At 39.5% G+C, this 14481-nt stretch overlaps 1 protein-coding gene across 2 annotated transcripts in view; it reads left to right on the top strand.

The window, feature by feature from the left end:
• Positions 1-11519, top strand: part of LOC121943894 (ADP-ribosylation factor-like protein 15) — a 135498-nt gene extending 123979 nt beyond the window's left edge. For both annotated transcript variants that reach the window (XM_042487491.1, XM_042487490.1), the window contains exon 5: positions 9645-11519. In XM_042487491.1, the coding sequence (XP_042343425.1) occupies positions 9645-9797 (153 nt within the window). In that variant the 3' untranslated portion in view covers positions 9798-11519. The remainder of the gene's footprint in view (positions 1-9644) is intronic.
• Positions 11520-14481: the final 2962 nt, after the last annotated feature.

Genomic DNA, 14481 nt, shown 5'->3' with positions numbered 1-14481 from the left:
TAGATTTGTCCAAGCACCCACTGCAGTGCTGGAGCAAAATGACAAAACCAAATTTTAAGATAGTCAAAACGAATAATGCTGTAATGCTGATGGCATAAGTCCTGCCCTGCTTAGTTACTTTTGCTAAGTCAAACAAGCTTGATAAAAAGAAACATGGCAACATTTGCCTTCAGGGCTTTTTGCTAGAAAGGAATTTCTTAGTTAAGGTTAGAATAACAATCATGTTTTGGGTTAAAATGAAAGATTTCTGCCAGAAAGCCCAGAAGGCAAACTGCTTCTATGTGCACAGCACTAATTCTGTGTAGACGTTTAATCGTTCAAGAAGCCGACAGTTAGGACTTATGAAAGCATATATTCATACTGGGATGCTAGACATTCGGTAGATCCAAATAAATATCACCAAAAGTTATTTCTTCAGGGTGGCACGTAGTCTAACAGAGACAATATAAACAAAGAAATTCTAGAGAAAAACAGTCAACCACCGCACACTGAAGAACTTTACTGTGACTTCATTCACAGAGAGAAATTCTAGCCTAGATTTGGCTTACGATTCGGATAGTTAATTTTAAAGCCAATATTGGCCAATACTGACAATGTGCTTATATTATCATGCATCCCTACTTTTATTGGTCCCATAGCCACATCTTTTCACTATCTTAAAAAAAGTTTTTCCTTTCTTTATAGACAAAACTAACATATAGCATATCTAAATATGACAGGAAATGAGAAACCTGAAGAGGGCTCTGTCCGGTTCCATGCTTGCTCAATTGTTAGGGGCGGGACTTAGGAAGTGTTAGTTGTGACATGAGATGGTGCGGGGTTTGCCATGGGGACCATGCTGAGCCCTTTACGCTCCTCTTTCTCTGCTGTGCCACCTGTTAGCTATCCCAAACAACCTCCTAACTTTATGTAATCTGGAGACAAAGGTGCCCCACCTTACAGGTAATACTTTCACTTAACAGATGATCAGGTCATTATCTCCCTCAGATAAGGCTCTGGGACAGTAATCCCCTTCAGATGCAAAACCTTGGGTCCATTGCTGAAGGTGTTACAGCCTTGCTTAAATAGGCTTTAGGTTTTACTTGCTTGCCAGCGGGCTGTTTCATTTGACACCTCCCACAGTTTGTGGTGCAATGTTTGTTTTTTCACAAGCTTCCCAAGTGTTCCTCTCTTGGGGACCTCCGGGCTTTCGCATGTCTTTAAGGCTCTTTAGGTAAGCCGGAAAAGCAAACAAAGGCATATCTATTATATGGTAAGTGGATCTCACATTACCCTCCCGCTTCAATGCAGTCGCCAGTGTGGGCCACTTTCCAAGTGACTGATATTTTCACAGGGGCTAACATGTCAAGGGATGGTGTAATTGATTGTCTTGGATATTTGAGCATGCCACTTTCCCTCGTTCAGAGACCCTCTAATGCTTCCTTCTCCAGTTATAAGGCTTACTCATGTGGTGAGGTTTTGATACATGACAGTTAAGCAGGGTAGACATTTGGTTATGGTACATATTAGGACAAGGGCATTGAAGGCCATATTTTCCATTTTATGAGGCACAGTTATTTTAAAGATCATACTAAAATCCTCTTCTAAAATACCTTCTGAGTAAATACATGTAAAGATATGTTTGTATGTATGTTTGTCTGTTTTCTGCTGCCTTTCCCATAGGTCACGTTATGCACACACGCTCTGAAGTAACAAAGGATGTTATTTTTGTCGAAAAAGGGCCCCTGCTGAAGATTATCCAAATGAAAAGCTCAAGGCTAAAATCATTGGTTCTCCAATGAGTTTATTGAGTAAAGCTCTTCTTGCTCCACAGAGGAGTTTTGATAGTTGCCTGCAGGAAAGTCGTGTTTGAAGGAACTCTGTTTGAGTGAGTCTTTTTATCAGCTTCTCTTTCTGCTTTGGCTTTTTTAAAAACATGGCTTAAAGGCAAAAACTTCTCAAGTGAACGTTTCCTGTTTCTCCTTTTATGACGCTGTTACTTAAACAGGAAGAGATTATTAGTATTATTTGATATTATTGAATTTAGTTTCGATATTTTTCTCAGACTTTTGGATCCGCAGGCAACTGTAAGAGCCAGACTCAGAAGAAAAAAAAACACGCTCTAGATGAGAAATTGAGAGTTGACAGTGCAGGTAATTTAACTTTCTTTTACGATACTGATCTGCTGTAGGAGTCCAAGAAACCTGCATCTGTTACATCTGGCTTTGCTGTTAACCTCTGCAAGAATGCTAGAACTGACTCTAGATTTCCTAAATATGCGCACATAGCGCAAGCCCATTGAACCACAGCAAGTCTTTTTATCAGAAAGATCCTGAACATGGTATGTAAACCGAGTCTGCTCTGTTGCCTTGGACCTCTGCCATGGCACCCTTGAGAAAGACACTTAACCTGAATTACTCAATGAATTACTGAACATGACTATAGGAAAAATACAGGGTACAGGTAAAATAATGAGACTGCTTTGTGGAAACTTATTTCAATTTTGAAGATCATAAATCATGCTGCAAAAATAGCCAAGGTGGGTCATGTTAGGTTGTATGCAAGTTACTGGTATTCATCAGCTGCCTGAGTACTGTGTCTTTGATATCGCTTGCACAAAGGCCGGTTTTGGCATATAGTATGTTTGGCATAAAGTCAGTTTGTTTAAAAAAATTTAGAAATATTTTCAATTTTTTAACTTTTCACATACAATGCAAAGAACAGATGTGTTGACATCTGTAGAGCTCTTTTCTTTTTTTCTTTGAATCAACAATTTAAAGCTTACGCTTTAAGGAACAGTTCACCCCAAAAGCAAAAATACATTTTCTTTTCCCCTTTTAACTGTATTGCTATTAATTAACATAGAGATGTAGACGAAGAGATGTCTGCTATCAGTCAAATATAATGGAAGTAGATGGCACTTGGCTTGTGTTGCTTAGAGTGCCAAAAACATTTTAAAAAACTCAACAGCAATGTCTCTTTCCAGAAATCATGACATGGTTACTCAAGATAATCCACAGGTTTTGAGTTGAGCAGTTTAATGTCATAACTGTTGTCTTTCTACCAAACTTAACCCGCCAACTGTATCACCCCACAGAAAGAAGTGTGCTGTTGAGTTTTCAAATGTATTTCTTAATGTTTTGAACACTGTAAGTCAAATGCCATGTAGTTCCATTATATTGGAAAGAAGGCAGATTTCTCTATGGATGATATTTCCAACACTCATCAATTTACAACCAAACAATCTAGACTGATAAAAACACTAAAGTTTAGGCAAAAATATGTATATTTGATTTTAGGGTGAACTGTCTTACCTGTCTAAACTGTAACCATTGAATAGCTGGGCAGTACAGAGTTGAGTAAAATAAGGAAGTTGGAAAAAAAGAGAGGGAATTTTAACTTAAGCTTAATTTACAGTACAGCCTATGATTTAATAAGATTTGAGCACAATACCACCTGCTTTCTAGTTTGAATCCTTTTATTTTTAAACCCAACACCATTGCAGAATAGAGGATATAAATTTGGGAAGGATATAGATTTGTCAGGGGGGTTCCTCACATATATTCTCAGCAGCCAACATAATCCACCTCCATGACTAGAGCTTGGCCTCAGGCATCTTTCTCTTCTCTCTCGTCCAGTCATTCTTTTTTTTTTTTTTTTTTGCCTCTGTCTGCCTCCCTGGTGTGTTTAGTTGGTCAGGAGGCCAGAGCAGGGCTCTGCTGGCAGTCAACAACTGCTGAAGCTCTTTTTATTCTGCCATGACATGACATGATGCCAACAGTGACCATCACATGTAGTAATCTGGCATAGGTCAGGGTGCAGCTGGATGCACGTGCCATGCATGCCCATCCGCTGTCTTAAGGAGCCTGAGGTAGGTTTGCCAGGGTTGAAGCTTAAGCTTAGCTGTGCAGCCACTCCCTGCAGACACTGGGTCACGTATCTGCAAACATAACAATACATCTTAAATGAATTTCCTCCAAACTCATTTCCCAAAAAGTAAGATAAAAGCTGGAAATAATGTATTCTATCCAGAGGAAGCTTAGTCTTCTTGGCCAAGTTTATTTTGGTTTTTGTCCCACAAATAGCCTAGATATTGATAGATACTGATATAAAATTGTAATTAAAGAAAAACCTAGAACTTCCCTTATCTGCACTTTTAAATCCTGACCAACCAATTTATGTTTTCCATTATCAATTGATTTATCATCAGACTTTCTTATATATTTCTCAGTGCAAGTAATTATTTAAAAAGAAAGCCATAATTTATAGATTTTTTTAAACCAAAACATATAACTTTTTTTGTGCAAGAATGTGACAAATGTTGGTGCCAGTGGCCAGTTTTTCATATTTTATTTTTTAAAGAATTACCATAATTTGACCATGTGTAACACAATAAATTTACAAACTAATGCAGAGTGATGGCTTTTTTGGAAAGGAAGATGTGCTCTCAAAGTGGACCAACAACTATCAGCATACTTCCATACTTTGGCTTTTAAAAAAGGCTTTAATATGATACAGTATGCTGGGTAGCAGAAAACAACTACTAATCAGTTATTTTTAAAATAGAGTATTACAGTTATGCTGAATGTAATTGTCTTTAAAAAATGAAATCAAGAGAATTCATCGTGAAATCCAGCGCAGGTTCTCGGTCATTTTGCTGTCCACTCTACACAAATAGTCACCAGAAGTCACTATGACTGTTCAGGCCTGTTGCCAAAGAGTTTTCTGGCTCTCCTCCTGGTGGCTAACACGGATGGATTCCAGCAGCAGGAATACAGTTGACACAGACACAGGTGATTAAAGATTTTTTGACACCCTTCTGCATGTATAAGCTGCTTTCTCCCATGCACGAGGCGAGGCCCCCGGTCTGTATGACCTAGAAGAAGCTAGACTGGATGACCCAGTGGTCATCCTAGGAGCCATCTGGCAACCAGCGTCTTGTGTGGCTTACCCATCCCACTGCCTCACGCAATTCCTTAAGCAAGCATAAGTGTGCTTAGGAGGACTTAATCTCAGAGAAACTGGTTTGGGCCACACTGTCGACTGCCAGTGTGGGTGCACCCGGCTGTCGGGTCACGGGGTTCCTTTAGTCATGTAACACTGAGACAGCGATTTTGGCGACGTGTCCTGTCTGCCTGTTGTGGAATTAAATCTGGGGATTGGATGATCCCTTTCAAGGAAATGCGGCCCATAGGAAAGTGTTCATAGCATCAAGATACTAACGGACTCTGTAAATTCAGAGCATTAATATAGCAACAAACGGGTATTTGCTATGTGAAGATAAAGTGGAGTAATGGCATCCTAAGCAGAGAATTAAGTCAAGCTACGTCTGTGTGTGTTGTAATCCGAGCTTCTCCGTTCATTGCTGTGATAGTCATTCTGGCTGTGCATGCGTGTTAGCGCATGTGAGTCCCATGTGTGTTTCCCCCTGGCAAGCTAATTCAACGCTCTACACTGCATTCATATCGCAGTTACAACTGATATCAGGATGGTGTCATTACGGGTGTGTAGCACCCATTATCTGGTATTCTCCAGGTTAACACCATCAGCTTTGTCAGCACTGTTGTTAGCACTAGTGTTGTTAAAAGTACCACTTTATTGATACTTATAAATTCTGAATATTTGAAACAGTTTCAATACTCATTTTTTGTTGTATTGATATACATTATACACCGGTGCCAGCTGCCCTTTCTCACTCTTTCTTTTTTTAAGTTCAGCACAGTCATTTTGCCGTTTGCTGCGACTAACAAAGAAAAACAAAACATTGTCACTGTCATGCTATAGCCTTGGTGTATTTATATTTAAATAAATTTTAAAAAATTTAAATTTAAAAAATCCATTTTACACTCTCAATGTTAATTTGCTATCAAAAAATTGTATCATATATCGATATTTTTAAGCTACTGCATTAAAGTTAGAAATCCCGGTATTGTGACAATACTCACTGCATATGCTGTTAGCCATTATCCTCCGGTTCAGCCAATACCAGGAGCCGTGCACACACAGCCTCTGAATCATGAATCAGGTCTGAATATCTTCAGAAAGTGGGGGAGTCTTTAGTATCTTATTAAACAGAGATTTCGCAATATTGTTTAAAAAAAAAAGATTCACCATTATGCCAGCTTTGCTATTTTACACTGAACCAAACCATGCCAACCATGCTGCTCGAGTGTGTGGTTGTAGATAGTGTGCCGACGGTCTGGAAGCAAAAGATGTGTGACGTGTAACACAACAGCCTTGACATGGAGTGTCATTTTATGCAGACTGACACTGAGCAATAACAGCACAACATTCTCGTCTTGAACAGGCGGTATAAAAGGGGCTTCAAACTTGGACTCATGTTTTCATGAGTGCATGACTGTAAAGCTGCATGGAGAACCTAATAAGCCACCTGGCATCGTTGGTAAGATCAGTTGTCCAATCATACCGATGATAGAAGGCATTCGCCGCGCTCTCAGATGCCCCTGGGTGTGTAATGTTGGCCCGCGAGGCAAGGAGGGGAAGTGAGAGAAGCTTGAGCCTGTCTGCACTTGCACAGAGGTCACTGCTGGCCTTTTGACTGTCTGCCAGTGCAGGGGCCAGAGTCTTCCAGAAGAGGGCCTTGGCTACAGGCAGACAAGTGAGCCAGCCAGCCAGACAGGCAGCCAGCCGCATCGTCTGCAGTCTAGGTCTGGGGCTAGAGCCTGGACTAGGGCAGCTCAAGTTACCCAGACAGATTTGTTAACACTGTTTGGGTCCGCTCGGCTTTCTAGCCAGGCCTCTGAGCCAAACGCGGCTGAGGTGACTTAATCTGTCATTAAACTCACATTACACCCGGACAGAGACTCGGCTCAGGGGCAGAGACAGCAGCGCTCACTCTCCCACTCACTGGCATGGCTGGCTGGATTTGAGCAGACACAAAGAATACCCCCTCCTCCTCCTCCTCCTCCTCCTCCTCCTCCTCCTCCCTATCCTCTTCATGCCACACACCATGGCACAGCTAGACAGCCCAGCACGGTCTAGACAAAAGCAATTTCACTTGAAGTTGAAAATTCATTTTGCAGTGTGATGGGCAGCAGTGTGGATCTGGTGCATCTCACAGTGTGCACAAATGTATCTGATTGCAAATACTGAGTTTATCTGCTGTTTTGAGAATTGATTTAATCATCAATATTTGTTCTATTTTTGCAGAAATATGTAGAATATGTAGCTGGTAAGATTGTGAGTGATGTTGTAATGAGTGTTCATTTAATGTTTTAAATGGCTTTGCAGCTTTGGTGTGTCTGCAGTGATCGATGAATGTATCATTTACAGACCATGTCCTTTAACAATAAAAAAATTAAATTACAATAATAAACACAAAAAAGGAAAAAAGTCTACAGTATATTATTTTCATATTTTAACAAGTAAAGATAACTGAGGAAAATAGCCTTATACATCTTAACATTTTCTATCATATTTTTAATGGATATATAAATTGATTTTGATTTGTGTTGATTTTCTAATGGCCACATGTTCAGTCATATTATACAGTTCCGCAGTTTCAGTGACAAAAAATGTATTATTATGATGGTTATAATGTTTCTTGCCCTAGTTTCCTAGGGCAGTAGTTTCCATGCAAATCTTGCTCAGGCAAACATCTTCTCATTAAAACTATGAATATTTTATCTATATTCTGTGATGATTATTGCAGCATTTGTATATGTTGTTACCTGATCAGTGTGATCAAACATTTAACTGTCGAACTGAACGTGATACTGGCTAAATCAGTATACACCGTGGGTAAAATGTAATTTTATTGCATCAGTGACAGTCACAGCACTACATTTGTTTTTCTCTGAGTTACTGATGGAACACATTTGCCTTTGTACATTCGTCACTGGTGATCAGACAAACAGGGGGAGATGGCTGAACTTCGTTCACATCGGGCAGACAAAATTGCTTCCATTACTCTCAGCTTGGAAATGTCAGAAATCCTAACAACCTGCAGTACCTTGAGTGGAGGTCTAAGACATTGTTTCCCTCTGCTGTGATTTGTTTTTACCTAACAGCTGGTTCTGGTTCTCCGCCCCTCCAACTTCACCGCACCCCCACTGTCATGAGCAGCCAAAAGCCAACATATGAACTTTATAATCAACTGTTACAACGAGCTGTGCCAAGCCAAAAAGCTGCATACTTCTCACAGAAGACTTTTTATTCAATTTAGTTTTATTTTATTTATTTGTTAACTTTGGTTGCATTCTGGATTCAAAGCTGTGTTCGGACAGTTTCATGGTTGTGCCTTCATGTATTTGTGAATGATTATGTGAAGAAAACACACAGTGCATGGAGAACCATATGAAGTGTGGATAGGAATGGTACTCTGAGCTCTTGCTTTTTTTCTCAAATGTTCTTGGTCTCTGAAAACTGTAATGCAATAGTTACATCCAGGTCCTTTCTAACTCTTTTCTTACAAAAATAATCCAGGTCCTCACTTCTATTTAATTGAGTCATGGACTGAAAATACAGTGGTCTAAAAACTTCCCAAAGTTTTACCACAAAGGGCAAAAATCTGAAGTTTTTTAGTCCCACCAGTTACTAAAGCACAAGATAATATTGCCTTCTTTTTCCCATATTTGCATGTGTTTCAGTTACTGAAAATGCCTGGTGCTGTTTGTTTAACAGTAAAACCTGCAGACTATTGGCTTTAAATGAATATAGCTGTTAATTTAGGCAGTTAGAAAATCATCAAAATTTATTTGAGTTTAAATGAAGGATTTTTGATAATTAAAAGACTTTTTTGTAAATATGATTAAACGGGACCCCTTAAACCAGAGGTGGGACCAAGTCTTTTTTATGTAAGTGACAAATAAGTCTTCAGTTTTGGCATTCAAGTACCAAGTCAAGACAAGCAGGTCACAAGTCAAGTCACAAGTCTAGACTGACAAGTCCCAAGTCCTAAACTTTGATTTTTAAGACCTAAACAAGTCACAATTTGCTCTTCAACTAATGACAGCTTTTACAACAGAGTAATAATATATTACATTTACAGAAACCATGAATGCTTTTTTAAAATGTGTATTTACAAACACAAATACCAAAATAAAAATATGGAAACCTAGTTGTCCATGATGTGGGAATTTTTCTTTGGTTTCACCATAGCACATGCCTTAAAGACATAAATAAAAATGCACAAGATACTTCCTTCATTTACTTTTTGTTATCCACCACCTAGTTTTGTCCATGAACAAAATTATTATTTGATATAATGTTTTCCAGCTGACACTCGGAAACATATCGATAGCTCTTCATGGTTCCTTCCAGTAACTTGATTGGATGCTGTCAGATTGTTTCAAACAGAGCTGATCATCTCAGGAATTAACTGTCGGATTGCTGGGAATGATATGCGTTAATGTTGGTAGATTCAGGACATCAAGGGAAATTTTGCGATTTGCAGCACAATTTTAAAATAACAGACTTTTTATTTTTGGATGAAAGGTTTCAAGTATTTTTAAATCAAAAGGCTCAAGTCCATGTGAAGACACAAGTCATTGGTGTTGAAGTCTAAATCAAGGTGCAAGCCTTTTTTAATTTCAAGTGGAGGTTTACAGTCATCAAATTTGTGACTTGAGTCGGCATCACTACCTTTTACAAATTCGTTAACACTGAATGTTTTGACAGACCACGTTCTTTGTTTTTGCTGGCAGGTGAAGAAGTACTTTGAGCTGGAGCCACTGGCCCGGGGGAAGCGCTGGATCCTGGAGGGCAGCACCACCGACAACCTGGAGGCGGTGAAGGAGAGCTTTGGTCAATTCATCAGCCTGTTGGAGGACAAAGACACTGAGCCAGCAAGGATATGAAGCTTACGCTGCTAATGCTAAGAGACATTAGCAGCTGACGACAAAGAGGTACCACATCCTGCTGGTGCCCATGTACACACACACTCACGCACAGACACAAACATGCACACACGAGAAAACACGGCAGATGTTGGCCTCTCTGTTTGAGAAGTGTATTGTATGTTACCTTCCCTTCACTGCGCTCTCATTTTGTTTTTTCAAATTAGAGTGTGTGCACACGCCACTACAAGAGGAGAGCTGCCATTAAACCCAAACAGTGTAAAGCCAGTTGTCAAGAAAAATCATTGAACTTTGCCAGAAATGGGAATCTTGTTTACTGCAGTCTGTGCCATTGTGATTAAACCAACGGCACATGGGACATGTGGCAATCCTTTAGCCATCATTGGACACACACATTCTCACCCTTAAACACACACTATCACACACAAAGTGAAGCCCAGGTTGTCTGTAGATATGTTTAACATCTCCAGTAATTACTTTACAGGATGTTTGGGTGGGCTTGGTTGATGTTCTTTCCATTGAGAAGCACGATATGGCTGTGCCTCTCTGTCTGACTCGCGAACAACGAATGACGTTGTGTGATCGGAGTCCGAAACCTTGTGTTATGTACGGTAGTTACATATCGGTGCGTTATGCCGTGTCTGAAAATATAATCTGAATAGTGTAGTCTGAGTATCTCATGGAGTATTATGTACATGCAAACAGGCATATTGCTGTGTACCCTCCTACGCAGCCATACACGAGTACTACTAATCATGTGACTAAGTGCTAGATGACTTTATGGAGACCATTTGGAGGAAGTGGGAGCAAGTCTGAGTGCTTTTATAAATGTGCAACTTAGGATATATTTTATAGCTCTGTATGTTAACCTCGTAGAGCTGCATTCAGATTTTTATAAGTCATACCATACTTTTGAATTCTTTTAAATCAAAGACCAAAAAAGGAAAAAAAACAACAGTGATTATTGACTGGGCTGGATGTAGCCACAAGGTAGAGAAATGTGGTGGATTTAGTTTCATTTCAGTGTCCAGCAATGTTTGTTTTATTTTCTGTATTTTTCCTGTATTTTTCTTCCTTTTGAATTTGACATAATCCCTCTCAACACCGGCCAGCAACTCCAGTCTCCCATCAGGGTGGAATACAAACTCTATCAATCAGCCACAGCAACAGCTGCATCTGACAAGTCCCTGTCCGACACCCTAATGCCTTCCAACTGTCTGTGAAGACCCCTCCCTGTCTGCTGTTTATCGCGGACCCCAACCAACACCACCCCTCCAGTTCAGCTCCGCTCCCTGGTGGGTTTTTTTATCCCAGATGCCATCGTTCAGCCTGGCTGCCCTCGTTCTGACTCCACCTCTCGAAAATGAGTCGTGTTCGTTGTGTCACAGGTGTGTGCTCGTCCCCAAGATGTGCTTCAGTCACGGATAATGTTCACACCTCCTCCGTGCGTGCTTTGTATTTCTGTTGCTGCGGTTTTATTCAGTATTTTGTCAGGTTTTTAGAGATTTAATCACTTTTTGTACCTGACGTGAGATCAGAGAGGTTGTTTTTTTACGGTCTGGATGGATCGCTGCATTTGCTTGAATGCAAAATAAAACCAGACTTTTCATATCATCTGCTCACACATAGGTTTTAAAACATTCACTTCAGTCTTTCTTTTTGTATTTGTTTTTCAATCATGCGTTTTGTCTAAAATAGCAATTAAAGTTTTAAAAATTGAAATATTCTCTCTGTTGTTATTTACATTTTGATTACTTTTGCTTGTTAAAATGTACTGTAATGTTTGATATTTTACATCTCTGATTGTCACATTGAATGTCATAACATCTTTGTTTTTAATGTGTAAAATGGATGATTATTAAACAAACAGCGTGAATATATATTTTAGAATAACTGCTGGTCTGTGTAGCTCATGTTTGTAGTGTTTTATCTGTGAAAGTCCAGGTATGAATGTGAAGTTGGATTCTTGGGTCTGTTCCAGGTAAATATTCGTATAATGTAGCATTCGTAATTATGCATTGGTGTGAGATGTGTGACACGTTGAATGTTTGCATATGTTTTCTGGGAACATTTTCTTCACAATGTCTCTGATTTGTGATTTAAGGTGACCCACTGAAATCTGAGACCCTGGAAGATAATCGGAAAGCGCAGATGAGCAAGTTGAGGTCAAGCCAAAGTTAAAAGGAAAAAAAACAGAGCGCTCAAAGTCAAAGTGGAGCAGCTGAAGAAAGTTTGGAGTGGAAAGTTAACCAAGTGAGACAGGAGTTCCTAATAAATATACTCTACTCTGTGCTACCTCTGCCTCCCCTTTTCTTCTCCTTTTGCCCTTCTTCCCTCTCTTTCAAATTAACCGTGTGGCTTTAATACAATGTGTGTCATGCAGGTTGCCCTGGCGACTCTTTGATCCTGTTTTCCAGTCTCTGCCTCTGGGGCAGACGTGCTTCTCTTCAGTCTGCTGCACACCAGCTCTGGAAGCTGCTGCAGCCCTGAGACAAACCATGGGCTGCTGCGCTCGTCTCGCTCCCCCCTTTTTCTTCCTGCCGCTCTCACTTTCTCTCTGTTTTTTTGAATCCTCACTATCTCTCTCTCCTTACCATTTTTTTCTCCTCTCTCAGGTTCTCTCCATCTCTCTGTCTCCCTCTTACTCGCTCTGCTTCCCTTTGGTCACGCCAAAGCAGCCCTCCCTCAGCATGGGTATCCAGGATGCCCAGGGGAAGGGAAGAGGCCAGGACCTCAGCGAAGCAGCCCTCCCAGGAGAAAAAAAAGGAGATAGACGCGGGACCTCTCTCTCTTCCACTCCTCCTCACTCTCTTTCTGTCTGTACAGTTGATTTTAGATGCAGCCAGTTTTCTCCTCCCACACTGAACCTTTACCTGCTCTACCTGTTTAATTGCTGGTGTCTGGCTCTTGTGTTCACAAAGATTTTTTCTCTCGTCCTCGCTGCCAGCAGACCCTCAGTGTGGCTCACAGATAAGAAGCTGCGAAGTAATGTTGCTGTTGTTGTTTTTGTCGGTAATACAGTCCAGACTTTTTGAATCAGCCTGTGCATTACAAAGCAACAATAACGGAGACGTGATGTTTACTGTGATGGATACAGTATCTCAAGAAACTTTCAAGTCTCTGCAAGTTGATTTTTATAATTTACTTTAAATGAATGGTAATTAATGGCTGCCTGGAAGGGAGGAAAAACACTTTGAGAAAGCTATGGCAAGCCTAATTGTTGGCAGTGATATAAAGCCAAGGTGCTATTTGTAACAAAAGGGCGAAACATGCAGAAATGCTGGAGGGCTTCTCTTAGGATTCTGCATGTAAAGAATGTCGGCGCAAGACGCCACACAAAAGCAAATTGAACTTAACCACAAACAATTCTGCAAAGTGCAAAGCTGCAGCCTCCAGCAGCGTTTATTTATCATTTGTTTTTTCGGTTTTGATTTTCTGACGTATGTAGAGAGCGCCACACGCACGTCATTACTAGACCTCTTTGCATCAACAACCTGGTTACAGTGTGTACTGTACAAACACATAAGAGTCAGTGAGGAAATCTTCACTCAAGTGTGGATTAGATTTACTTACTGTGTAGAAAGTCCAAAAAATAAATAAAGCCATATGGGCTTTTAAAAAATATTATTTTCACACCACATTTTATCTTTAACAGCACAACTTCAGCATGAATCCTAAAACAGAGAAGTGGCTGCCTGAGTGTGTTTACACTAATGTTCTACCATCCAACCACCAAGTGTGTATTATCTATGATCTGTATTTAAAGTAGCGTCTGATGATCAATCAAAGTAAAGAAAAAGCAATGAGAAGAATAGCAGTGGTCAGTTCAAAAAACCTGTTAAACATGTTATATGACAGTTAAGGACAAAGATTTAAAGTAAACATCCAAGCAGCTGCTGTTTGTGTGAAATTGTGTGCACAACTGTTTTTTTTTTTTTTTAACTTTGCATTCTTTATTCTGAAAAAAGATTAAAGCTGTAAGAGTTTGGGTGACAGACTTTTGTTTGGAAACTATTAATACCAAGTATTCATTAAGTATTTTCAGCTATCTGAATTTCAGGTACTATCTGATGATTAATTAAAATCACAGAGAAAAAGCACAGAGGAAAGTGTTGGTGTAAAAAGCAAAAACAAGATATTAAGCAAAACTATTGTAAAAAAGAACAGTATAGACAGTCTTAAATTAAAGGTGTTTTAAAATTATAAAATTCTAAAGTTAACATTAGTGCACCAAAACAGGTGCAGTTTTAGCTGTGAAGACTACAAATGAGTGACAGTGCATGTGCAAATGTTTTCATTTTTTCTTGTTTTTAGTATCTAACAAAAGGTTGAACATTTCTTGAAGCAAAGTTACATGAATGTTGTTGACAGACTTTTAAAATCGAACGCATCGATCTCAAACATGCATCATGTATTACCTGCTGTCTGAGTTTCAGTACCAGTTGATCAAAGTGAAGAAAAAGCAAAGAGAAGAACAGCAGTGTTTGCCAAAACAACAGATATTACAAAAAAGTAAAATATCAACAAGAACAAGAGGAATTCTGGCAAATGAAATGTAATATGACATACTTTTAGGATATAATTATAAAGTAAACATAAGTGCATCAAAACAGCTGCCGTTTTAGCTTTGCGGATTACTTATGAGTAAAAACTGGATATACACATTTCTTTTTATTAGATTTGT

This window comes from Plectropomus leopardus, chromosome 6 (assembly GCF_008729295.1).
Source record: "Plectropomus leopardus isolate mb chromosome 6, YSFRI_Pleo_2.0, whole genome shotgun sequence".
NCBI classification, from domain to species: Eukaryota; Metazoa; Chordata; class Actinopteri; order Perciformes; family Serranidae; genus Plectropomus; species Plectropomus leopardus.
This window is presented reverse-complemented; position numbering and strand designations above follow the sequence as displayed.